Genomic DNA, 25,686 nt, shown 5'->3' with positions numbered 1-25,686 from the left:
AAGAAATGGGCAGAAGACCTGAATAGACACTTCTCCAAAGAGGACATCCAGATGGCCAACAGGCACATGAAACGATGCTCAGTGTCACTCATCATCAGGGAAATTCAAATCAAAACCACACTGAGATACCACCTCACACCGGTCAGTCGCTAAAATGAACAAATCAAAAGACTGTAGATGCTGGCGAGGGTGTGGAGAGATGGGCACCCTCCTACACTGTTGGTAGCAATGTAAACTGGTGCAGCTGCTCTGGAAAACAGTGTGGAGACTCCTCAAAAAACTATCGATAGAACTCCTCTATGACCCAGCAATAGCACTGCTAGGGATTTACCCAAAGGATACGGAAGTGCTGATGCATAGGAGCACATGTACCCCAATGTTCATAGCAGCACTTTCTACAATATCCAAATCATGGAAAGAGCTTAAATGTCCATCAACTGATGAATGGATCATGGACTACTACATGGCAATGAGAAAGAAGGATATATGGCCATTTGTAGGAAAGTGGATGGACCTTGAGGGTGTCATGCTAAGCGAAATAAGTCAGGCGGAGAAGGATAGATACCATATGTTTGCATTCATAGGTCTAACAGGAGAGACCTGGCAGGGGACCATGGGGAGAGGAAGGGGGAAAGAGAGCGGGGAAGAGTGCCTGGTACATGGTGGGCGCTTTATTCGTTTATTAAGTCAACAGCTATTTAGTGAGTAACACTGTGTCAGAGCTGGAAAGATCCATAGAGATGAGCTGGTTCCTTCATTATGTATGACGGAGAAGCTGAGGCACGGGAGAGGGAGACTTGTTCAAGCTCACAAAGCATGTCAGTGCCAGAGCTGGCACTGACCTTAAAGGAGTTTCTCCATCAGCCTCCCCCTGCAGAGATGCGGCTGGGAAGGAGAGGGAAGAGAACATGGGTGGGGAGTCTCCTGGCTATAGGAAGACAGGAGCTGCTCCCCCAAACAGTCCCTGGTACGCCTGGCTAGTCGTCCTTAATAACTTGGTAGCACGTTGATAACACCTTGTGAGTTCAGAGGGTACCAGGTCTCTGATAAAGCATCAGTCAGGCCTCCAGAATTTCTGCAGAGGATCCGGAGTGTAGGGCCAGCAGTCTGGTGGGAAAGGAAACCAAGACTTGCCCTGAAGCTGCATGTGTATAGTCGGTCTACTACTGTAACTTATTTTTTTTTAAGTTTTTATTTATTATTGAGAGACAGAGCATGAGCAGGGGAGGGTCAGAGAGAGAGGGAGACACAGAATCTGAAGGAGGTTCCAGGCTCTGAGCTGTCAGCACAGAACCCAACATGGGGCTCGAACTCACAAGCCACGAGATCATGACCTGAGCAGAAGTCGGACGCTTAACTGACTGAGCCACCCAGGTGCCCCTCTACTGTTGTAACTTAGATCAGGGTCTCTCAATTTCCATAATATGACATTTAAAGCAGGATAATGCTTTGCAGTGGGTGACTGTCTTGTAGTTTCAGCAGCAACCTCAGTCCCTACCTCCTGGATGTCAGCAGCACCTACCCTCCCAGTGTGATACCCCAAAATGTCTACAGACATTGTCAAATCGCCCTGAAAGGCAAACTGACCCATTTCAGATCCATTGACTTAATTGTATGTTTAACCAGCTGAGAGTGCATGGTGGAGATTCTTCTAAAAGAAGATAGGAGACAAAGTTAGGATCCACCCTCTTCTATAAGAAAAAAGGGGCGCCTGGGTGGCTCAGTCAGTTGAGTGTCCGGTTTTGGCTCAGGTCATGATCTCATGGTTCATGGGTTCAAGCCCCACGTCGGGCTCTGTGCTGACAGCTCAGAGCCTGGAGCCTGCTTCAGATTCTGTGTCTCCCTCTCTCTCTGACCCTCCCCTGCTCACGCTGTCTCTCTCTGTCTCTCAAAAATAAATAAAAAACATTTTAAAAATTAAAAAAAAAAGAAAAAAATCATCAGAAGGATGGTGAGCTCTAGGCAGAACTGTGAACTTTGACCTTGCCCATGCATGCCTCCTTTCTTGAATATTTTCTTCTCTTTCATGGCTTCCATTTCTACGTAGAAAGAAATAAACCATTCATGAAAAAATTAATATTTGTATCCATACTAAAAGCGAGACAAGCTCCAGATACAATAGTTAAAATAGTTGAAGTTAAAAGCACAATCATTAACCTCTTAAGATGTGAGCATTTCACTGTATGTAAACTGTATCTCAAAAAATTAATTATAAAACACATGGGCATTGTAGTCTGACCAGGGTTCAAGTCCCAATTCAGGTATTTTCTAGCTGTGTGACTTTGTCTTCTTAGAACCTCCATTTCCTCAGTCGTAAAGGAGGAGTAATAATAGTACACATTTCACAGGCTAACTCTGCAGCATTAAGTGAGATCATGTACAAAGAGCACTTTGCACAGTGCTGGCACAGGGAGTAATACAAATATTACCTATTTTTATTTACATTTAGAGTACCTATTTATGTTTACTTATAGTTTATAAACAAAATTGCTCCCTGATGATCTGCTTCCTTCTGGACCTATCCTAATTAGCGGCAATCGCCACTTGCCTCTTTGCATGGGACCCCTTTGTTCAGATGGAAAAGTGAAGTCTGGAAACAGTAATTTATGGGGCTTGGGACCTGGAGACTTGGGTCCACGAGTGACTTATTAGGAACTCAGCTTACTGAGTTTCTCTGACTCTCTCTTTTCTCAGCTTAGAAATGGTGTACTAATACAACCCATTTCCCAGTGAGATTTTGTGTGACTCTAGACCCGTCTGGGAATTCAGACCTGCCTTAAAGGGTGGGGCACCAGCTGCACCAATTGAACCCGCCACATGGGGGCAGGATTGCTACATCCAAGTTCCCACCTACTAAAGACCTTCATTTAATTTTTTTGAGCATAGTTGTCTAATATAGTTGTTATAATGGAAAAATTCAGACATATACAAAAGTAGAATAGTGAACCCCATGTACATTTTGCCAGTCTTCCCCCTTCTTTTTGTTTGCTGTACTGCTTGTGGAGTTGTAAAGCATAAGCCCAGAGCTCATTACATTTTATCTGTAACACATCGATGTACCGTTCTAACTGAAAAAGGCTTTTATTTTCACAGGCACTATGTTATTATCACACTTAATGAAAAAGAACAATAATTCCTTAATTTAATCTATCAGTCCATGCTCAAATTTCTGATTGTACCAAACGTCTTTTTTTTTAATGTTTTTTATTTATTTTTGAGAGACAGAGACAGCATGAGCAGGGGAGGGTCAGAGAGAGAGGGAGACACAGAATCCAAAGCAAGCTCCAGGCTCTGTGCTAGATGTCGCACAGAGCCCGATGCCAGGCTTGAACCCACGAACCATGAGATCATGCCCTGAGCCAAAGCCGGACGCTCAACTGACTAAGCCACCCAGGTGCCCCCCAAATATGTCTTTTGACAGAGGTTCGCTTGAATCAGGATCCAAATAGTTATTTCATTTGGCAAGTGTCTTTTTATGCTTTAACATTCTACCTTCCTTTGTAATTTCATGCCATGAATTTGTCGCAAAAACCAGGTCACTTGTCTAGTAGAATGTCCTGCATTTTGAGTTTGGCTGATTAGGCTGATTTGTCTATCTCCCGCATTTCTGATAAGCTGGTAATTGGATCTTGGCTTGATTAGGCTCAGATTCCTTTTTGCTTTTTAAGGCAACAATATTTCTTAGAGGGTGCTGAGCCCCCCTCTTGGTGATGTTCACTGGGTTCAGGCACTCAGCACTGTCCTCACCTAGACTCATGATTTCACTAATGTTTGCAAAATCATGATTTTCTAATCCTATCGCTTCTTTTGCATTTTTTAGTCAGAATTCTTCTACAAAAAAATAACTTTTAACCTACTATTTGCCTACCTACAATATAATTGATCAAGGAATGACCAGAAAAAATATTTCCCTTTCTCAATGTTCACAGTAGTTGATTCCCTATAAAACTCCATTGGTAACAAATGTACTGTTTTCCTTAAGTATCATTTTTAACTAATGGGTTTTTATATCTTTTATTTGTTATAACCTCTTGGAGTCATTATTGTTCTTTTGATGCTCAAATTGTTCCATCTTGGCCAGTGGGACCCCTTCATATTGGCTCCTCAGTCATCTTTACATGACCCCAATAGTCTTTGATGGCTTCCTGGCTTCCAGGCATGAGATGATCCAAATCTGGAACCCGCCATTTATCAAAGGAGCCTGGATTTTCTTTGCTTACTTTTTAATGTTTTTTATAAACTGGAAAATGGTATGTAGAGCTCAAATCTGTCCATTACAGTATTTGTTACTACTGGGTTAGTGATTGTTTCTAGACCTTTTCAGCAGAGAGCTAGAAAACACATTTTTTAAAAGAGGAAAATATGTACTTTGTTCATTCTGCTATCTAACTCGGATCTAAAATTATCCTAGGTTTAGTATTTTTAACTTTTTCTCATATGTTGAAATTCTTGATGCCTAGTGTCATTAACATACTTATTTGCTTTATCCTTAAATATCTATCATAGTTTCAAAATAGCAGTGTCAATATTACTACTAACAACAAGACTAGTAAGTGCAATTTAATATTTGTTTGCACTTCTAGTTGTCCTTAGACTGTAGCCCATTAGGGACGTACAGTCAAAATACTTACAAAGCCACTTGAAATTTTTTCTCCAGGTAGTTATGCCACTAGTCATGCCACCAATCTGACATGCAGTGGCTCGTGTGCTCCCATTTTTTATTTTTGTGGAGTGTTTTATTCTTTCTACTGAACTTTTTTTTATAAATATGCAAAACATTACAGGTTTCCAAAATCAGTCACTGTAGAATAAGGTATGTTCACAGAAGTCTCATTTCCATCCCTACCCCCTCCATCCCACAAAGGAAACCACTTTTAAATTTTTTTAATGTTTTTTAAAAATTTATTTTTGAGAGACAGAGAGAGACAGTGGGAGCAGGGGCGGGTCGGAGAGAGAAGGAAACACAGAATCTGAAACAGGCTCCAGGCTCTGAGCTAGCTGTCAGCACAGAGCCCGATGTGGGTCTCGAACCCACGAACCACAAGATCATGATCTTAGCCGAAGCCAGATGCTCAACAAACTAAGCCACCCAGGTGCCCCAGGAAACCAGTTTTAGAAGACTGGGGTTTATTCTTTAATTGTTTAACTTGTAAATATAAGCAATTAATGTATATTTATATCACCCCATTACTTACTCAGAAGATAGCATATAAATACTATTACACACTTTATTTCATGAACAATATAAATGGGTATCACCCCGAGTATGTTTACTAGTATATGGAAGAAGTCTTTCATATATCTTTCTATAGCTGCATAGCACTCTATCCTGTGCACGTACTATAATTTACTCATCCAGTTCTTTATTGACATGTGAGCAGTTTCCAGTGTTTTGCTATAAAAATGCAATAATGAATAACAGCCCTGTGCACAGAGCTTTTTGTATTTTTGCCAATATATCACTAGGATTGAGTCCAACAAGCTTAGGATTTGATTTAGGATTGCTCCGTGAAATAGTAACTATATATGTGGAGTGGCTGTGTGTTGCCAAATTTTCTTAATGAGTTATGTCGTTTTGCCTCCTCACAAGCAATGCAGGACAGTACTTCCTCAGGTGTGTTTTAGTACCATATCAGGTAGACAAGTCTTCATAGATAAGGTTCCTGTCCCCAGGAACTCTCAGTCTGGTAGAAGTCCTATGGGCAAACACATAAAGTAGTAACAATAAGCCAGGGCCGATCTACCCTGAAGCTAATGGAGTTTCAGCTTGAGTTCCATAGAGACACTTTCCAAGGCCTCAGCAATGTGTTCAAGGAGCCATTTTGTAATCTTTTCCCTAAAGAGAACACCCCAAATTATTTAAGCTTCAGCCTCCATAACATGTTTAGTCCCCTCACAGACTTTAGATTCACCTCCCCACCTATCTTTGGGGGTTAGGGGGATGGATTTCAAGTCTCAGTTCTGCAGTCAGCTTCAGAGGAGGGATTCCTATATTTACTGACACAACCAGAAGGAAAAGGCTCTTCTGACCAAAAGAGATACCCCTCTCCGGATTCTGATCAATTCCCCACAAAGGCAATAAGGGCTTCTACAGTTTCCCTCTACTTTCAAGGGTAGAAAGTAAGCCTTGGCTGGCGTATTCCCAGTCGACCACTGAAGAATAGTAGATGGCACTTAAAAGTCTGGACAATTTATAGAGCCGGGCATTTTTGGGTTTTTGGCAGGGGTTGGGGGTGGGGGGTTACATCATTAGGGTGGCCATTCAAAGCAGGCACACAGCCCCCACCAAAACACACCATTTGGTCAAATAAGGCGGAGGTCTGTTTCCTCACCTGTAAAAACAGGATTAGTAATAAAGCCTGCCCTTGGGGGGTTTGGTCAGGATTAGAAAAGCTCATTTAAAGACCTAACCCAGTCCCAGACTCTCAGAAGGTCCATAAATAGAGGACAGAAAATAAATAGGTAAGTGGTTGATCCTTGAGAACGGTGACAGGGATGCTTTGCCCATCGTGCTAACGCACAGCTGGGAGGAAGAACAGCCACCTTACTGACAAATAATAGATGCAGAATAAATTGGCGAAGAAGGAACGGACGTTTCTGGCAGATGCTTACTGATCTGCGTAACTAACTGAATAATGGGATAGTCCGAGCCTCTGAGTCGCTGACAATCCCGGGCTGGCTGTCGGGCGACTGAGTGCCGGGACCTGACGGATCGCTGGCAGTCTGGCCTCGAGAGTACAACCGTCTTCGCAGTCCATCCCGGCCCCGGGCTGCCTCGGACCGCCGCCCGTGGCCGCTCGCGGGCTGGATCCCGACTCCACGCGGGGACAGCGGCCGGGCAGGGCGCCAGGTGCCGGTGCCACCTCCCCTTCTTTCCGCGCCGGGCAGGGCGCCCCCGACTCCCGGCGGCCGCGGCCCGGGAACAATGAGGCGCCGGGTTCTTTAAGGGAGATACCACCGCGCCGGCGGGGCAGGGGACGGCGTCCTCCCAGATGATCGCACCCAGTCCCGCGCCGCCGCCGCCTGGGCAACTGCACCATCCGCAAACATGGCTCAGTGACTCTGACAAAAGGTGCAGCCTCCCTCCCGGCGGGACGGACGCCAGGCCTCCCAGCTCGGGCCGCGCCTCCCCCGCGGGCCCACCGCAGAGCTCCGGGTCCCGCAGGCACCCCAGGCCCGAGCCGAAGAAGATGCACCGGGCGTTCCGCCCCAGCGACCCCCGCACACCTGCCCGCAGCTCGGTAGGTGGGAAGGGGGGCGGGGAGGGAGCGGGGAAGCCGCGCCGGGCGCGCGCACCCCCGGGCCCGGACCTGCTGCCGCAGACCACCCCCGGGGCCGCGGGCCGTGCGCGCCCGCTGCGGCTGGACGGCTACCGAGTCCCGGCGTGCAGCGGCCTCCGCGTTCCCGGACCCGGCCACCCCTGCGGGGAGGGGCACCAGTGGTGCGTTCCGGAGCGCGCACACCTTCGGCGACTCCCGGCTCCTGAAAGCTACGGGAGAGGGAGGAGGCCGGAGGGGCGCGGGACGCGCGCCCAATCAGGATGGCGCTCTGCGTCCCGGCTGGCGCTACGGAAAGCCGGAGGGGGGCGGGGCCGCACGGCGTAAGGGGGTGTGTCCGCGCGCACCACGGGGGCGCGCGCCGGTCTCTGACTGGAGGCCGCCGCGGCTGAGGCGCGAGCTGCCCGATAATGGCGGCCTGCAGAGCCCGTGAGAGGGAGAAGCGGCGGCGGCTATCCTGAGGTAAACCTGGCCCTTCGGCCTGGCACAGAGGCCCTGCTGCAGAGCCGAGGGCCCTGCATGTGCCTCCCTCCCCGGGAGGGCTGTCACAGACCTGTCACCGGAGTCCTGCTAGGGAAGGCCCCGCGCTCCTCAGGCCTCCGGCCCGCACCCTTCTGGCCACCGGCGCCAGCTGCGGCCTCCTCTTCTGCCCCTGGCCTCCTGCCCAGGCTCCGGGCCTCAGCCGCCAGCCCCAGGACTTAGGGCAGCTGCAGGACTGGCTCCTCGGGGTGAAGGGCCTCGGGAGGATCCCCTCCGGCTTTGGTCTGGACGCCGCCGGGGAGGGGGAGGGCCTGATATTCGGCCAATGAGCGGGGCGCTGAGCCGCCGCGTCGGGCAACACCTCTGCCCAGGGCTGGCCCTTCCCGGGCCCGGCAGGTGTGCGGCCGGGCGCTGCTTTGAGCGGCGCCGGCGTGCGGGCCCCGGGGTGCCGGCCGGCCTCCCAGGTTCGCATCCAGGGGGTTCATAAACGCTCTCCTGCCCCTTCTTGGGGTGCCCTTTCGTGTGGGGGTGTGGGCCAGCCTGCAGCACACTTTGACACAGATAGTAATGGGGGATCCACGGAGAGCAGGAAGAACGGCTACTGTGGACCCGGGGCACGGATTCCGTGGCAGGAAATCGGGCACTAGGAAATGCAATAGGAATTTGGATTTGGGGGGGGGGCTTCCAGTTAGAGGAAGTGGGACGAAGAAATAATCTCAGAAGCTTTCGTTTTCTTTATGAAATCTTCCTATGGACTTGGAGTAGCTGTACCCAGTTTCTCAGGCTCAAGAGTCCAGAGTTTCTGGTTCCCCCAAATGGGACACTATAGATTGTCCGATCTCTTGCCTGTCGTGGCAATCTACAAATGAGATTTGTTCCCGAAGCCCGTTAGAATCTTAACATTCTTTGGAGAATGAGGTGACGTGCTGTCGACTTTCTGGATACAACTCATGCGCATTTCTGCGTAGGGCCTTTGCCTCTGCTTTTAAATGTTTTTTCAAGTTGAATTGGAAAGATCGCAGTCAGAGAGCCCCTTCATAGGGAGGACAAGGTTTGGGTGGCAGAAATGCCTAGATCTAAATAGCTGTTGTTAAACTCAACAACAGAAAGGTAACCATATTCTAAGTAGCTTGCTTTATGTATTTTTTAAAGTGTATTTATTTTGAGAAAGAGCATGAGTGGAAAAGGGGCAGAGAGAGGAAGAGGATACCTCAGGTAGGCTTAGTGCTCAGTGCAGAGTCAGATGCGGGGCTCAGTCCCAAGATTCTGTGATTGTGACCTGAGCCCAAATCAAGAATCTGCTGCTCAACCTACTGAGCCACCCAGGCGCCCTGCTTGCTTTATTTTAAAAAGACCATTTTTGTAAGAAATGAGGAAATAGTATAAACTTTAAATAAGGACATATACAATTTGACTCTTTACGTAAAAAAAGAAAACAGCTACACATTTTCAGTTCTGTATGTAATGTGGTTCACGTTCAGGCCTTAAGCCCAAGCCAGGTGTTTGTATTTCTGTGAGGACTTTTGGGTTTTGTTTTGACATTTTTAGGAACTTTTTCTGTGTGTGGCAGCTTTAAGGAGAAGCTGGAGTTCTGTTTGTTTTTTCTTGATCAGTAAATAAAAACGATACACTTTTTCATTTATTTTTCATAGTAATATTTTGAAGCAGTTTGTGTACCAGGCAGTATAGTGTAGTGGTTATAGTTATGAGTATCAGAGCCAGATGACCTGGTTTCGAGTCCCAGTTAGTAGCTGTTTGACCTTAGGCATGTTGCTTAAACTGTCCGTGCTTTAGTTTTCTCATCTATAAAATGACAATAGTATATAATTCAAAATATTGTGAGGATTAAATTAATTTAATATTATAAAGTGCTTGGAACAGTTCCTGGTACATGGTAAGTACTACCTGTTAACTGCTTTATTATTATTATTATTATTATTAAAATATTTAAATTTGCCCAAGTTATAGCAATTATCTTTCAAGCACTGTAAACAGTGAGACAGATAACTAAATCATACATAAGAAAGTATACAAGCCAGTAAGTATACTTAATTTCAACAGAGCAAACTTTGTTGATTTTTCCAGAAACTTTGACCTTGAAGATGGTGAGTAGCCAGCCAAAGTACGATCTAATACGGGAGGTAGGCCGAGGCAGTTACGGTGTTGTGTATGAAGCAGTCATCAGAAAGACCTCTGCACGGGTGGCAGTGAAGAAGATTCGATGCCATGCACCTGAGAATGTTGAACTAGCCCTGCGTGAGTTCTGGGCCCTAAGCAGTATCAAGAGCCAACATCCAAATGTGATTCACTTGGAGGAATGCATCTTACAGAAAGATGGGATGGTGCAAAAAATGTCCCACGGCTCTAATTCTTCCCTTTATTTACAGGTATGTGTGGTTGAGTGGGAAATAGAAGTGACTTGAGCATAGCGTTGGTCAGCAAAAACAGGAATAAAGCGTCAGATGAACTTCTGCTTTTAATGCAGGTGTTTATATAGTTAGGAGTAGATGAGGGTCTGCCAAGAACTGAGTAGATGTTTGCTTTAAAACAAGGTTTTATTTTAACCTATGATGCAAATACCTAAAAATAACATAAACCACCTGTTATGCCATGATACTTGCCAGTCTGCATGGGAATGGGGCAACGTAGGAGCTAGAGAAGTGATTGAGATCAGAGTGTAATAAATTCACTTATTTGAAATCAGTTTTTTGGAGAACTGAAGGCAGAAGAAAAGGAAAAACTCCACAATTAATAGCAGCATCCATATGAGTAATGGGGCATTTCTTTACAAATCACTAGTTGGAACATAATCCTCTGCTGTTTTAGAGGGTTACGTGGTTTCTTAGCCATGCAACTCCAGTTCATTTTCATGAGGTATGTGGTGTAGCACTTGAATGTTATTAATAGTGCTAATAGCTAACATTTAGGTTCTTACTCAATTCCATGCTCTGTGCTAGTGCTTTAAAGGCAGTTGCTCTGAACCGCACAGTCCCCACCTGTGAAGGTGGGACTATTAATCATCATCATTACAAATGAAGAAACTGAGGCCTATCTAGCAAGGGACAGAATTGGAAGCTGAGTGTACGAGACTATCTGACTGCTAAAACTTGTATTCTTTTAACCTCCAAATTACTCTTGCCTCTACGTTACTTTTTTTGTAGACCTGGGGAAAGCACTAACATAGGAAAACAAAAGATTTGCTGGGTTTGTTTTTTTTTTTAAGGTTGGCTTCTGACTTAGATCAAAATCTCTAGTGGCCTATACTTGCTGCAGAGAAAAGATATTTAAAACATAGGAAGTTAAAGGCCAGAGGAAAATTTCTTAAGTCCAGTCATTCTTGGAAAAGGAAACAACTTTCCATGAACATGTCGAAATTCAGAATTTGCCATCAGGATACAGAAATAATGATTTTAAAACAACAAAAGCTTTTAGAATAGGAACAACAAGGAAAACAAACACATTAATCTGTGTAATTAGAAACTTGTAGGTTTCAGCATATGATGAACAAATATTAATCTCAAGAACCTAATTTAGGGGCGCCTAGGTGGCTCAATCGGTTAAGCCTCCGACTTTGGCTCAGGTATTCCTGGGTTCGAGCCCCGCGTCAGGCTCTGTGCTGACAGCTAGCTCAGAGCCTGGAGCCTGCTTCCGGTTCTGTGTCTCCTTCTCTCTCTGCCCCTCCCCCTCTCATGCTCTGTCTTCTCTGTATCAAAGATAAATAAAACATTAAAAAATTTTTTTAAAAAAGAACCTAATTTATATTTCAGTTTAGCTTGTTCTGCCATGAAACCTCTTAAGACAGTGACTAAAAAGCACAACTATTTAGCCTCTATTTGATTTATTGTTTACATCTCTAAAAGTACTTATTATGTAAGTTGCACTGATAGGAAAATATTAGAAACATTTTTACTACATTCCTTCTTAAAAGTGGTTAGGACCTTGCTGAACTTTGCCGTTGAATTTTGGAGTCCAAGATGTATAATCATCTCTCTTGGACTATAGATACAAAGACATTTAAATAAATGACTTATTGCTGATAGAATCCTTGCTCCAGATCAAGCAACCTTTATAGTAACTAGGCATTAGGTGGTCTTTCAAGGCTTTAAGAGGTAAAGTACTTCCAGACTCGATTCAGTGATTTTTTTAAATCTAAAGCACAATTGTATCTAGCACTCTCTTGCATCCTTGAAAGCCTGATAGCCCTGTGTTTTACTTGTAGCACTTTTGCTAGCTGTATGACCTTGACCAAATAACCCATGTCTTCCTAGCATCTGTATCTTTAAACGTAAAATAGGAATAATAATTTTTACCTTCTGTGGGAGTTGTCAAAATTAGAGATGGTACAGGTATAATATGTGGCACATAGGAAGTACTCAGTAGTAGGTAGCATTGTTAAAATAGTCTTTTCTATAGTTAACCAGACATTAATCAACACATTTAGCAAATATCTTCACTAAATTTACATCTAGTAAAAACAATTAAATCTATAATGTGACCACAGAGTCCCTGTCCATGGCTTTCTCCATTCTCTACATGAATTTTTATTTTTCTCTGTTTTTCTAGGTATTTTTCTTGGTTTGAATGATTAAGCAAGTTCCTAATAGCTAAAAACCTCATCTAGAAGAAAATGTAAAACAAATAATTCACAGAGGATATAGTCTCAACATAGGAACTTAGTGGCCAGTCTGTATAATTTATAATAAGTGCCATGAATGAGAGGTACAGGATGATATAGGAGCGTAAGATAGAGAACCCAACATAATCCTGGGGTTCAGGAATTATGAACTGTTTCAACTGAGGGGCACCTGGGTGGCTCAGTTGGTTAAGACTGACTTCAGCTCAGGTCATATCTCATGGTTTGTGGCTTTGAGTCCCAGGTCAGGCTTTGCACTGACAGTGTGGAGTCTGCTTGGGATTCTCTCCCGTGCCTTCTCTCTCTGCCCCTCCCCCACACTCTCTCCCATATAAATATACATACATACACACAGGAACTGGTTCAACTGAACAGTGGAAACTTGAAAGGTGAAGAGGAGTTAGCCAGGTGAGTGAGTGAGAAGACTTTCCAGGCAGAAAGAACTGTACACACAAATGTCTTAAAGCAAAAAGTACAAGGCATTCTAAGAAGTGAAAGAAGATAGTAAGGCTATAGTATACTGGGAGAGTTGTTTTAGATGAGACTAGAAAGGTCAAGGTTAGAGGATCTGATAGCCCATGTTAAAGAGCTTAGATTGTATCCTAAGGGAACAGGGAAGCTCCTGAAGGACCTCAGGCAAGAGAACCTATGGCTGATGACATCCTTTACATGTAGAAAGAAGCAGATTGGGCTCTACTTCTATAGCTCTCAACCAGTGACACTCAAACTATAGCCCTCAGCTAGTTTTTATATGGCCCAGATGCTAAAAATAATTTTTACTTTTGTTTATTTGTTTGTTTATTCATTTTGAGAGAAAGAATGTGAGCAGGGGAGGGGCAGCGATAGGGACACAGAATCTGAAGCAGGCTCCTCTCTGCTAGCAAAGAGCCTCACATGGGTCTCAGTCCCACAAACCATGAGGTCATGATCTGAGCTAAAATCAAGTCGGGCACTTACTGGGAAGAGCCACCAGGCACACCTAGTTTTTAGGTTTTTTTTTTTTTAACATTTATTTATTTTTCAAAGAAAGAGTGTGCTGGGGAGGGGCAGAGTGAGAAGGGGACAAAGAAGCTCCTCAATGGCAGGAGAGAGCTCGATGCAGGGCTTGAACTCACAAACTGTGAGATCATGACCTGAGCCAAAGTCAGAGCTTAACTTACTGAGCCACCCAGCTGCCCCTGGGTTTTTACATTTTTAAAAAAATCTTTTTAATGTTTGTTTACTTTTAAGAGAGAGAGAAACAGAGAGCAAGTGGGGGAGGGGCAGAGATAGAGGGAGACACAGAATCCAAGCAGGCTCCAGGCTCTGAGCTGTCAGCACAAGAGCCAGACGCAGGGCTCCAACTCATAGACTGCGAGATCATGACCTGAGCCGAAGTCAGATGCTCAACCAAACTGAGCCGCCCAGGCGCCCCAGTTTTTACATTTTTTATGATTTGTTCAAAATAAAGAAAATGATAAAGACTACTAAACAGAGACCTTATGTGGCTTGTCAAGCCTAAAATATTTACTTATCTGGCTTTACTCTAAACCATTCTTTGAATGCTAAGACTCTGAATTGCTCAAAGCTATTTAGGAAGTTTGCTTTTGAGAGTAAAGACAGAAGACAGGAAATGAAGGAGTGGTGGCACTGGTCTTTAATCTCAGCATATTTAGTAACATTGCACCTGGTAAATAATTGTGTGATCTGTACCTTTCTAGACTATTCTGGCTCACTGGCAAACACATGCAACAAAGAAAATGTGTGCCAAAGACATCTGCAGACCATTGCAATTACAGCTGTTTGCCATTGGGGGAGATGGCATGAAAAGGTGTTCTTTGCTTCTGCTCTCCAAAATGACAAGAGGAGGGGCGTCTGGGTGGCTCAGACTTCAGCTCAGGTCATGATCTCATGGTTCGTGGGTTTGGGCCCCGCATCAGGCTCTGTGCTGAAAGCTCAGAGCCTGGAGTCTGCTTCAGATTCTGTGTCTCTTTCTCCCTCTGCCCCTACCCTGTTCATGTTCTGTCTCTCTCTGTCTCTCAAAAATAAATAAATGTAAAAAAAAGAAAAAATGTTTTAAATGACAAGAGGAAGTACTAGTGGACTTAAATATAAAATTAGCAGTTCATTCACTCCTTAACAACTCTTCATCTTCCCTACTGAGCTTCTATTCAGTGGGTCTGAAAAGGACACCATGGGACAAATGTTTTCAAAGCATTGTGTCTATATTTTAGAATGGTAATTCATATTCAGTAAAGTAATTAATACTCTTGAATTTCAGGTAATAGAGTTATAGTTAGATAATGATAACAAATGAAATTGTAATTTATTTTAGGTTTTCAACTTGTATAAAAGAAATCTACAAACTCAGGTTTGAATTTTTATTCAAAATATAAATGTTTTTCTATAAATTGGTTTTAGAAGCCATCCAGTGATAGAGATTGCCAGTGTATTTGTATTCTGCCTGTTTATGAAGTTTATGAAGGAATAATGTCAGTCTTTATTTTTAACAGTAACTATAGGAAGGTTTATTTCTGTAACAAATAGTGTTCCTTGATCATTTTTCTCTTAATTTCACAGATTATGTTGATAGTATATGTCCATGAACAAGAAACCTATTTCAGGCCATTTAATTGAGTAGAAATTCCTAATGGATGTTCATATCCAGCTGGCAATTACCCAGACCTAGCTGCTGAAACTTTGACTTTTTCATGAAGCTATTAGCTAGGTGGGTAGAGTTCAGCTCCATTAACACACGCAGAAAATAAAGCTATTGATTGATTGCTTGATTGATTTAAATTCTGTGCCCAATATGGGGCTTGAACTCATGACCCCCAGATCAGGAGTCCCAGATCAGGAGTCTACAGACTAAGCCAGCTAAGCACCCCTAAAGCTATTTTATTTTTAAATAAGTTTTTGCCTCTTGACTTAGAGATTTGGTGTGTATTCATAAGGGGCAAAATGACAGTTTGAAGTACTAAAGTTTAAAATAAAATGCACATATAAAAGCACTGACCAAATAAAACATTCTTGGAATTTCCACTTAAAATTGGGAGTCTTACTTAACCAGTTACTTATTTTCTATAGCTGAATTTTAATTTTTAAACATTTTTTATTTATTTTTGAGAGAGACGGGGTGAGCAGGGAGGGACAGGGAGAGTGGGGGACACAGAATCTGAAGCTGTCAGCTGAGCTGTCAGCACATAGCCCAACACAGGGCCCGAACCCACAAACTGTGAGATCATAACCTGAGCTGAAGTGGAACACTTAACTGACTGAGCCACCCAGGTGCCCCTATAGCTGAATTTTATAAACTGTGCAGATGATTATAATCTGGTTTTTTTTCCCTCTTATAGCTTGTAGAGACTTCATTAAAAGGAGAAATTGCCTTTGATCCCAGAAGCGCCTATTACTTGTGGTTTGTGATGGATTTTTGTGACGGCGGAGATATGAATGAGTATCTGTTGTCCAGGAAACCCAATCGTAAAACTAACACCAGCTTTATGCTTCAGCTGAGCAGTGCTCTGGCTTTCTTGCATAAAAACCAGATCATCCATCGCGATCTTAAGCCTGATAACATCCTGATTTCTCAAAGCAGGTTGGATACCAGTGACTTGGAACCCACACTGAAAGTGGCCGATTTTGGTCTCAGTAAAGTTTGTTCAGCCTCTGGGCAGAACCCAGAAGAACCTGTCAGTGTAAACAAGTGTTTCCTTTCCACAGCTTGCGGAACAGATTTCTACATGGCACCTGAAGTGTGGGAGGGTCATTACACAGCAAAAGCTGATATCTTCGCTCTGGGGATTATCATCTGGGCAATGCTGGAAAGAATCACATTCATAGACACAGAGACGAAGAAGGAACTCTTAGGGAGTTATGTAAAACAAGGAACTGAGATTGTGCCGGTTGGAGAGGCGCTTCTGGAAAATCCCAAAATGGAACTTCTCATTCCTGTGAAGAAAAAGTCTATGAATGGGCGAATGAAACAACTGATTAAGGAAATGCTGGCTGCAAACCCTCAGGATCGTCCAGATGCTTTTGAACTAGAACTCAGATTAGTACAAATTGCATTTAAAGATAGCAGCTGGGAAACGTGACACACGTATTGTTTGCAAATATCTTGGATGGTATGCTGCTTGTGTTTTCACAGTGATGCAACAACGTAATGTGGCTGAAAAAGGATATAAAAAGCTAAACTCCACCTTCTAAGGGTTTAGATTTTATTGTGGGGTGTTTTTTTTCCTCGTTTTTCTTAAGTCCAAGCTGGCCATTCTGTTAGTATGTTTTAAATGTGTATTACCAATGTGGGTGTACATTTTTTAAAATGATCATTGGAAGTTTGGCAGGAAAATTCTCTAAGAGCCAAGAAGAGAAGAAAGTCCGGTTTTATGGAAATAAGTCTCTTAAGTATTTTAGACATTCCTTGTCAGTATTAGGAATTTCCATGGAAGAAGAGGTTTGCATGCTGGCAATGCAACCTTTGAAGCTTTGTAAAGGAAACATATATGTATATATTTATGTATATGTAAGTTTGTGAATGTGTGCATTTGCATTCCATATGAAGAAAATGCCACTTCTGTTTAAATTATTTGATGTAGGTTTGGATTTTTGGGATTTGCTGGTGAAATCAGTGATGAAAAATAAAAGAACCTTCCCTCCTCTTCCTACCCTGTCCCTCCCTCTAATGGAATCATACTACATTTTTTATTTTTGTAATATTATACAGCTTTTATTTTTAAGGCATCATTTTGGAGGGTCTAAAATTACCTGATTAAATGTAAAATTAAGTGATCCAAAGCTGCTGAAGTATGTTTGAGCTCTCCAGTGCCCTATAGCTGCACGAGTTGGACTGACCATGCAATCATGTGGGAGCAGGTTGGCAAGTACCTTGGTTCAGTCACCTTCTTTAAGTAACCAAGCATTCAACTAACCAATTAAACCACTGCACTGGAACATGTCTGCACTTGAGCATCTGCAATCTGATATAAATCTGAACACAGGATTCCTCTGTTTCTGAAAACTTTGCTATATATGAACTGTCCTACTTGATATATTAATTTTTGATTTCAAGACTTTGTCTAAGCTTCAGCATAAAGTTGAAGAAATCAAAAGAAATCTACCCTCACATCACCTGCCCTGATATGGCCTCTTGTTTAATCACTGGAATTCCTTTCATTTTGGCACTAATGCTATTTTCTCTGGTCTAATTTAACACCGTAATGATAGTGATATGGTTGTGTTAAATGTTGATCACCTTTTTCTAAAATGGGAGAGGATACCTATACAGTGTGACAAATGGATAAAATATTGTGGCATCAATTATATCTTTCGAGTAGAAATGTTACTGATTTTATACAATCACTTGGTATGGTCTATGTAAAAAACCAATAGACTGTTACTCTTCTTGAAGTTAGTTTGATTTTTAACCCTGTATGGTTGTCTCCAGTTTGTTTTCCTATACATGCAGATAATAAAAATCTAAGGAAAGTCTTCCTAAAACAGAATATTAGCCTTTAAGGTTAGAGGACTTTAAGACCATTGTCTCTAGGTTAGTCTTTATAAAGCACTAGAATCTTTGGTCAAAGTAAAAAGAAAAAAGGCATTAGAATACTGAAATCGTTAATAGTTTGCATAGTCTCCTCAGCTTTTGTTTTTCTGAGGTTTTTTTTTTTCTTTAATTGAAGCATAATTGGCACTCAATGTGTCTCCTCAGCTTTTCTGAACTTCCACAATTTTTAGAATTTTGCTATCATAATTGTTTCCTTATTTATAATGTATTTGGGGACTAGAGAAGGTGAAGAAGCACAAAAAATTAGAGTATGTAAAATTTCTGAACTATGTGTTACTTGATCTGGAAGCTTAAAATTTGGACCGAAAGTCTTTATTGAAATAAAGCCTTTTATTTTTTGTTAATAAATTTTTTTAAATAAAAAAATCATACTTTTAACATCATTTTCAAGCCAATAAATACGAGAAACTTTTTGGAAAGTAGAGGTGGAAATACACTGCAACCTCATGATCATTGACCCTCTGGATCACTAATTACTGTGACAGATCTGGCCAAGGGGACTGAGTTACTGCAAATGAAAAGCAGGCTAGTGTCGCATCAGTAAAGTGGCACTTCAGCAGACATTCACAATGATTCAGCTGATTGCAGCCCGGTCTCCAGTTAGTCCTCAGATACCAAGGTGCTGGGAGTCAAGGTTCCCAAGTACCTAGTTTTTGGTCTTGCTTCATTTAAAATAGCTAACAATTATTTATTTTGAAAGATTTCACCTGTGAAGTGGAATTCTTTCTTTCATGGGTGGCAAAGGTATGAGGTGATCAGGAGGTTTCTTCTGGAATTTTCTCAAGTCCTTGTATTCTAAAATAGCCTATGATACCAAGAAAAATGATAGTAACTTCTTCGTCTTTATTTGTTCTTTTGGTCAGAAGGTATTTATTAAGTACCTACTGTGAGCTCAGCACTAAAGGTCGGTTGATAAAATGACAGTTTAAAAATGGCATATAGCCACAGCCTTTTCCAGCCAGGAGTAAGAAATAAAAGGTTAGCGATACTTGGGAATCCCTGGATATTTGCTAGAGGAAAGCAAAAGCAAGAATTTGTGCACAGTGCCTTGCCCATAATAGGTACTCAATAAACAATTATTCCTCAGAGTCTCTTGCCATGGTTTATAGTGTTTTATGAAATTTGTCTTAATTGAAAAAAGACCAAATATTTCAAATAAGCTCATCGGCAGCTGTGGCCAGTTAAAATATAGGGTTGTACAGTTAGTTCCTAGAATGTTCTTTTGCACTAGTTGTCACTTAGAAAGATGGGGTTCCTGTAGATTTTTGGTGCTAAGGGATACTTTGTCATTATGATGAAGTAAGTGTTAAGTGTCAGATAAATAGCACACTGAATAGTTCTTTCTGCTGGTCTGTTTTTTCCTCTTTGTTGTTGTGTTGTTTTTAACTGTAAAATGTTTATCAATCAAACTATTGTAGCAGCTACAAAATAATTCACCAGCATGACAAAATGGTCAAAAAAAAAAGTCATCAGCACTTCAAAACTGAAAGCAACTTTTGAAATTTTCTTTTAAAATTGTCAAATATATTTTATGAAGAATTTATAAAAGGGGAAATGATTGTAATTTATTGTTCATGACTTTTTTTTTAAATAAAGTGAGTTTCAACAAAAAAACCCTGAAAAATCTATATTGCTGATTTGATGGCTCTGTATAGTTCTGTATTGCTTTACTTCCTGAACATAAAATAGAGGTACAAAATTTGAAACAATGTCATTTTCAGTCTTATCTATTAAGTGAAGCTTTCTGTAATAGAAGCTATTACTGAGGAAAAGATGATTGGATTATAGGAATTGCTTTCAGCATTTCAAGTTCTCAAATTTTAATGCTTACTATCTTGCTGTATTTGTCAGAAGAAATACTGCCTGAAATAAATGATTTTTTTTTCATTAATCCTTCTATCTCTTTAAGCTGAAGATGCATCCCACACTCAGAATGAAATACAGTAAATGTACCAAGAGGAAGTAATTTTTCAGTCTATAACTTGAAACCATGTTTCCTTTCTTTAAAGTCAGCTGGCCTGCTTTTTTCTTTTATAGGTTTTATTGTGTCTCTCTCTCCAGAATAAACAGAGTGCTGAGGATGCAGTGTACCTAGTGGTCCAGTAGACCAGCAGAGGGAAAAATTGGAGGCAGAAAACGTTAATGCTACATGCGATCCAGCGACAAGTAGGAAAATCACCTGGAATTGTGGCTGCTTCTGAATCTGTCACCTTCTGGCATAGCCTTTGTACACAGGCAAATTTTGCTTTCCATTTAGAGATTTTTGAAATTAAATCTTAAGCTATAAATATCTGTATTTACTAGCTTTTTTGTAATCCCTTGCAGTTTACAAAGAGCCTTCACGTGGTTTTTACATATCTTCTCCACGGGTTTCACTTAAAATAGAGGCTGGTTTCTTGATGAGGAAATTAACAGTAGTACACCAGTCCCTGGGTAAAGGTAAGGGTTTTAATGCCTAATCTCAGGCTCCAGCTGGAGGTTTCTCTAATAACAAAGCTTTATCTTTCTCGCTGAAAATGACCCCTGGTTGTTTTGGTCTTTAAATTCAAATGGTGCTCTCGTAGTCAGCCAATCATAGATGTCCTCTAAAATGCAGCGTAATGACAGACAGTTGGTTTGTGGTTAGATAACAACCTTCCTTGAGAAAACCTACCGCCACACCTCTTGAGGGCACAGGGCTGTCCAGCGTCTTTTAAAGGCAGTACTTTCTCTTTTGTAATGATTTCTCATTGGTTAGAAGGGAATCCGTTTTACAAAAAAATGTCTTTGACTTCACTCTTTCGTTTCCTGTTCAGCCCTGGTATTTCAAGCTCAACTCGTTCTGAGCAGAAGTTAGGTAACTTGGTATTACTGAAGGCCTGGGGCCTAGAGGCTGAAGTACAGGTTCGCCGTAGCAGATACCCTAGTGAACACTAGCGTTTGGAAATACCTACATAATTAACATGTGGCATTAGGCAAGTCACTTGACTCTGAGCCTTAGTTCCCTTGTCTGTAAAACTGACGATGTATTTGCATTTCAGAATTTTTGTACAAGTCAGAGCTAATACACAAAGTGGCTGGCATAGAACCTGGGACATTAGGTTCTCAAATAGTCCCCATTGTTGTTAATTGGGTTCTGATTGGGGCGCTTGGGTGGTTCAGTTGGATAAGCGTCTGACTTTGGCTCAGGTCATGATCTCGAGGTTTGTGGGTTCAAGCCCCGTGTCGGGGCTGATAACTCAGAGCCTGGAGCCTGCTTTGGATTCTATCTTTCTCTCTGCCCCTCTCCTGCTCATACTCTCTCTGTGTCTGTCAAAAATAAATAATCATTAAAGATTTGAAAAAAAAAATTGGGTTCTGATTTTGACAATATGTTAAATGAATGAATGGGATTCCCAATGAGCCAGTTTTCAGTTGTAGCTTTGATTCGTCTCCCCTTTGGGATAACGTGATGAAGGCATTACCTCCTCTCCTCAGGAAAATGTTTGCCTGTAATTTCAGGGGAAACTTTGGGATGATGGGTATGTTACGGGTTTCAGACATAGAATTCACCAAACTATATACTTAAATTTATGCATTTTATTTTACATCAGGTATACTTCAATAAAAACATTTAAATTTTTAAAAAACTGATATTTAGGATCCATTTCATATTAATAAAATGAGAATTTCAGTGAGTAGGACATGCACATTAGTATTTTTTAAGTATTAGTGACTCTAATGTGAAAACAGATTAAAATAGTGCAATTGAAACAGCACTGCTCTTGGAGCTCTGGGTGGCTCAGTCGGTTAAGCTTCCCACTTCAGCTCAGGCCATGATCTCGCGGTTCAAGCCCCGCCTCAGACTCTGTGCTGACAGCTCAGAGCCTGGAGCCTGCTTCGGATTCTGTGTCTCCCTCTCTCTCTGCCCCTCCCCCTCTCATGCTTTGTCTCTGTCTCTCAAAAATAAACATTTAAAATATTAAAAAACAAAAAAGAAACAGTACTGCTTAGACTGTGGGACAGGCAGAATATGTCATAGTGGTTTTTAGATTCGCTTACCTCCTAACAACCAACAGCACAGACCCATGTCAGCACCCCACCCAAACTCAAGTCCCTGCCCTCACTCTCAGACTGTCTACCTCATAGCAGAATAGCGGCTGTGATTCTGAGAAATAGAAGAGGTAATGCATTAAGTCACGATCATCAGGTATGTTACTCAAGGGTGGGGCTTCTTAAACAGGAACACAACAAAGGAATCCGGATTGTCAGTGGACCCACTAGATAGTAAGCAAAATTTTATGTGAATATGCATTTTTCCATTGGGACAATTCATAACTTTTAGCAAATTCTTTTTTTTATGTTTATTTGTTTATGAGAGAGAGAGAGAGAGAGAGCAAGCCAGAGAGGGGCAGACAGAGAGGGAGAGAGAAATGCCAAGCAGGCTCTGCGCTGTTAGCACAGAGCCCAACTCAGGGCTCAATCTCACGAACCATGAGATCATACCCTGAGCCAAAATCCAAAGTCAAACGCTTAACTGACTTGGGCCACCCAGGCACCCCTTAACAAATTCTTAAAGAGGTCCAAAAGACTAAGAACCACAGTTCAAGTCACATGAGGAACCACTGCAAGAGAACTTTGGGTTCAGGGTAAATGGAGTGGATATTGAAAGGAAAACAATGGACATGGAAGAGATTGGAAAACGAAGTCTCAGACGTGCCCAGGGCCTGGCTGGAGTTGACTGGTTGACCTCTATTCTTGTCTTGGCCTACATGTCAGAACACTACTCTGTCTGCAGAGGCTCGGGTCCTGCTCCAGTTTAGCAGACAGGACCTTTTCCAGTTTAGCAGACAGGACTTCCTGAAGCTGATGAAATCTAATGGACCCTCAAGCCCTCTGCTCTAATCATATCAATAGCACGGGTTTTTCTAGTCTTTCCCAAAGGAATGTCAGTGCCTCTGGGCTACAATGGGCTGTGGCCAAGAAATCATTCTTTGAGGATAAATTACATGTTTACATGGGCCCACCTTTCAGCCTAGGCCCTGTCCTTAGAGAAGAAATTTCCTGACTTCAGGATTTCTTTTAGAGACATAAAACAAAAAGAATCAAATAGAATGGTATTGGCCTCCGTAATAATTAATTACTGTCCGTACTAACTTGGAATAATTTCTAAGAGCCCTTCCAGTTCTAAAATTCAATGATTCGGGATACCTGGGTGGCTCTGTCGGTTAAGCCTCCAACTTCAGCTCAAGTCATGATCTCACGTTCATGGGTTTGAGTCCTGCATCAGGCTCTGTGCTGAAGCTCAGAGCCTGGAGTCTGCTTCCGATTCTGTGTCTCCCTCTCTCTCTGGTCCTCCCCCTCTCATGCTCTGTCTCTTTCTGTATCAAAAATAAATAAAACATTAAAAAAATAAATAAATAAAATTCAATGATTCAATTCAACATGGAAAAGTACTAAGAAAAGGGTTGTGAGATTTACAAAGGAAGGTCACACACATCCCCACCCTCCCTTGAGAAAACAAAGCATACAGTGTGTCACTATAAATTTCCTCAGAGACACCAAGAGATAAGAAGCATCGCATTTCTTCATCCTTCTCAAACAGCCGAGATTAGAGGGAACTTCTCCAGAATCCTCCTTAAGACTTGGAGAAAGCCCTCTGATCCTTGTGCTTTCCACTAAGATGCTTATTGACCAAATCCCCACGGTCCAGCCCCATTCAAACACTGGGCCTTAGCCACATTCCATCCGGTCAGAGATTTTGCTACCTCTCGGGTCACTACTGGAGCTTAATTCTCACAGAATCAGCCCCTGGGCCATCCCTTCTGTCTCAGAAGATAGTTACTACCTTTGCTGAGGGGGGTAGGGTTGTTCAGTCCTTTGTCTTTCAACATTTTGAGCCATTTTGTTGCCCTGGAGACTTAAAATGCAGAGCACTTGTCTCTCTACTGGGACAAATGGAGCCCTAGGCCTCAGTAGAGAAAGTGCTCTTGCCCTCTTAAAATGCCAACAGGAAAACTGCCATTCAAGAAAATTAGCCCTAATGGGGCGCCTGAGGGGCTCAGTCGGTTAAGCATCTGACTTCAACCCAAGTCATGATCTCATGGTTTGTGTGAGACCCTCATAGGGCTCTGTGCTGAAAGCTCAGAGCCTGGAGCCTGCTTTGGATTCTGTGTCTCCCTCTCTCTCTGCCCCTGCCCCACTTGTGCTCTCTGTCTCTCAAAAAAAGTAAATAAGTAAAAAAAATTTTTAAACCATGCACAGGGTCTTCATGTAGGATTCATAGATGGATTTTATAGGCTCTTGAACCCCCTGCACTTTTTTTTAATGTTTTATTTATTTATTTTGAGAAAGAGAGCATTTGAGCAGGGGAAGGGCAGAGAGAGAGAGAGAGAGAATCTGAAGCAGGCTGCCAGTGCAGAGCCCGACACAGGGCTGCACCCCACGAACCCTAAGATCATGACCTGAGCTGAGATCAAGAGTCAGGTACTCAACAGACGGAGCCATCCAGGCGTCCTTCGAACCCCAGGCGATTTCAGTGTATTTGTATCACTGTCCATGTTTCCGGGAAGAAGACCTAGAGCTTTCATCGGATTCGTAAGGGGGTCCATGTCTTCCAAAGGTCAAGAACTTTTGGAGGGTGAATATCAATGGCTTAAGTCCCTGTTCAGCCATATATTTGGTGTGACCTTGGGTAAAATTCAGAGCCTATGTTTCTTCATCTGTAAAATAGAGATAATAAAACCTATCTCTCCCCTGAGTAAACATGGAATTATTGATTCACTGTTTTGTACAGTGATTGAAACTAATATAGCACCATATCTTCACTACACTGAAAATAAAATAAAATAAAATAAAATAAAATAAAATAAAATAAAATAGTGATATCTACCTCTCTGGGTTAGTTGTGAAAATAATATGATATATTATCATGATAAATAATAATATACACAGTCATACTATATAAAACTCATAACATTAAAATGTGTAAAAATATCACAAAGCAAATATGAGCTATAGTAAAGAAATCCATGTTTTAAATGTTTTTCCAACAATATGGTGAATTGGAGACCTAAGTGACCCTCCTGATGAAAAAACTTAAAATGTTGTATAAAGGAGATTTTTTAAAATTCTTTTTTACTATGCCGCTGAGCTGCCATGAAATTAGGAGTGTGCCAAGCCCCAGAATGAAGTGAAACCAGGAACTGTGGAGAGGAAAGTAAATGCCCAAATTGTTTTTAACCTTCAGAATGTCTGCCAACCTGTGGACACCATATCATCCTCCTTCCCTGTCTGCATAGGACATACAGGAGACAGATAAATCCCAGGGCCTCTCCAAGATGGGGACACTAATAGGAGAGCCCAAGAGGTTCTAACCACAGCACAAAGGTTGATATGAAGCAAACACTGGCATCCAGAAGGGATAAAACTTCCCTATATTCCCTCTGGCCCTGGGAAAATTTAATAATTCATTTGCAGGGGGCGCCTGGGTGGCTCCGTCAATCAACCATCCAACTTTGGCTCAGGTCACAATCTCACGGTTCATGAGTTTGAGTCCCACGTTGGGCTTTGTGCTGACAGCTCAGAGCCTAGAGCCTTCTTGGGATTCTGTGTCTCCCTCCCTCTCTACCCCTCCCCTGCTCATGCTCTGTCTCTGTATCAAAAATAAATAAATCATTTAAAAAAATTAAAATAGGGGCACCTGGGTGGCTCAGTCAGTTAAGCGGCTGGCTTCGGCTCAGGTCATGATCTCACAGTTCGTGGGTTCGAGCCCCGCGTCGGGCTCTGTG

At 42.3% G+C, this 25,686-nt stretch overlaps 2 protein-coding genes across 3 annotated transcripts; one reads left to right on the top strand and one right to left on the bottom strand.

The window, feature by feature from the left end:
• Window positions 1–5,210: 5,210 nt before the first annotated feature.
• On the bottom strand, window positions 5,211–8,242 carry LOC115297742 (translation initiation factor IF-2-like). Its single transcript, XM_029945869.1, has 5 exons — window positions 8,119–8,242; window positions 7,831–7,974; window positions 7,532–7,695; window positions 6,613–7,369; window positions 5,211–5,696 (listed from the first exon to the last, which is right to left on the bottom strand). Exons 1-5 carry the CDS (start codon window positions 8,240–8,242, stop codon window positions 5,680–5,682), a joined length of 1,206 nt encoding a protein of 401 aa, XP_029801729.1. The 3' UTR covers window positions 5,211–5,679.
• PDIK1L (PDLIM1 interacting kinase 1 like) lies at window positions 7,640–19,432 on the top strand. Of its 2 annotated transcripts, XM_029948793.1 has the most exons (4): window positions 7,640–7,739; window positions 9,843–10,144; window positions 14,705–14,740; window positions 15,726–19,432. In XM_029948793.1, the coding sequence occupies exons 2-4, from the start codon at window positions 9,860–9,862 to the stop codon at window positions 16,464–16,466; spliced, it is 1,062 nt and encodes a 353-aa protein (XP_029804653.1). In that variant the 5' UTR covers window positions 7,640–7,739; window positions 9,843–9,859; the 3' UTR covers window positions 16,467–19,432. The 2 variants fall into 2 exon arrangements, with proteins under 2 accessions (XP_029804653.1, XP_029804654.1); XM_029948794.1 differs by lacking the exon at window positions 14,705–14,740.
• The last annotated feature ends 6,254 nt before the right edge of the window (window positions 19,433–25,686 follow it).

The sequence above is a fragment of the Suricata suricatta genome, chromosome 8 (assembly GCF_006229205.1).
Source record: "Suricata suricatta isolate VVHF042 chromosome 8, meerkat_22Aug2017_6uvM2_HiC, whole genome shotgun sequence".
Lineage (NCBI taxonomy): Eukaryota > Metazoa > Chordata > Mammalia > Carnivora > Herpestidae > Suricata > Suricata suricatta.
The sequence above is the reverse complement of the archived record's forward strand: the minus strand, read 5'-3'. Positions and strand labels throughout refer to the sequence as shown.

Bases quoted from the DNA above. Each gene is read 5' to 3' on its own strand.
- LOC115297742 (XM_029945869.1), bottom strand. From the start codon at position 8,242: ATGAACCCCCTGGATGCGAACCTGGGAGGCCGGCCGGCACCCCGGGGC. The intron at 7,696-7,830 runs GTCTGTGACAGC...CGGGCTCTGCAG, and splicing joins TAGCAGGACTCCGGTGACAG to GCCGCCATTATCGGGCAGCT. The intron at 7,370-7,531 runs GCGCGCGTCCCG...GGGACTCGGTAG, and splicing joins CAGAGCGCCATCCTGATTGG to CCGTCCAGCCGCAGCGGGCG.
- PDIK1L (XM_029948793.1), top strand. From the start codon at position 9,860: ATGGTGAGTAGCCAGCCAAAGTACGATCTAATACGGGAGGTAGGCCGA. The intron at 10,145-14,704 runs GTATGTGTGGTT...AATTTATTTTAG, and splicing joins ATTCTTCCCTTTATTTACAG to GTTTTCAACTTGTATAAAAG. The intron at 14,741-15,725 runs GTTTGAATTTTT...TCCCTCTTATAG, and splicing joins AAAGAAATCTACAAACTCAG to CTTGTAGAGACTTCATTAAA.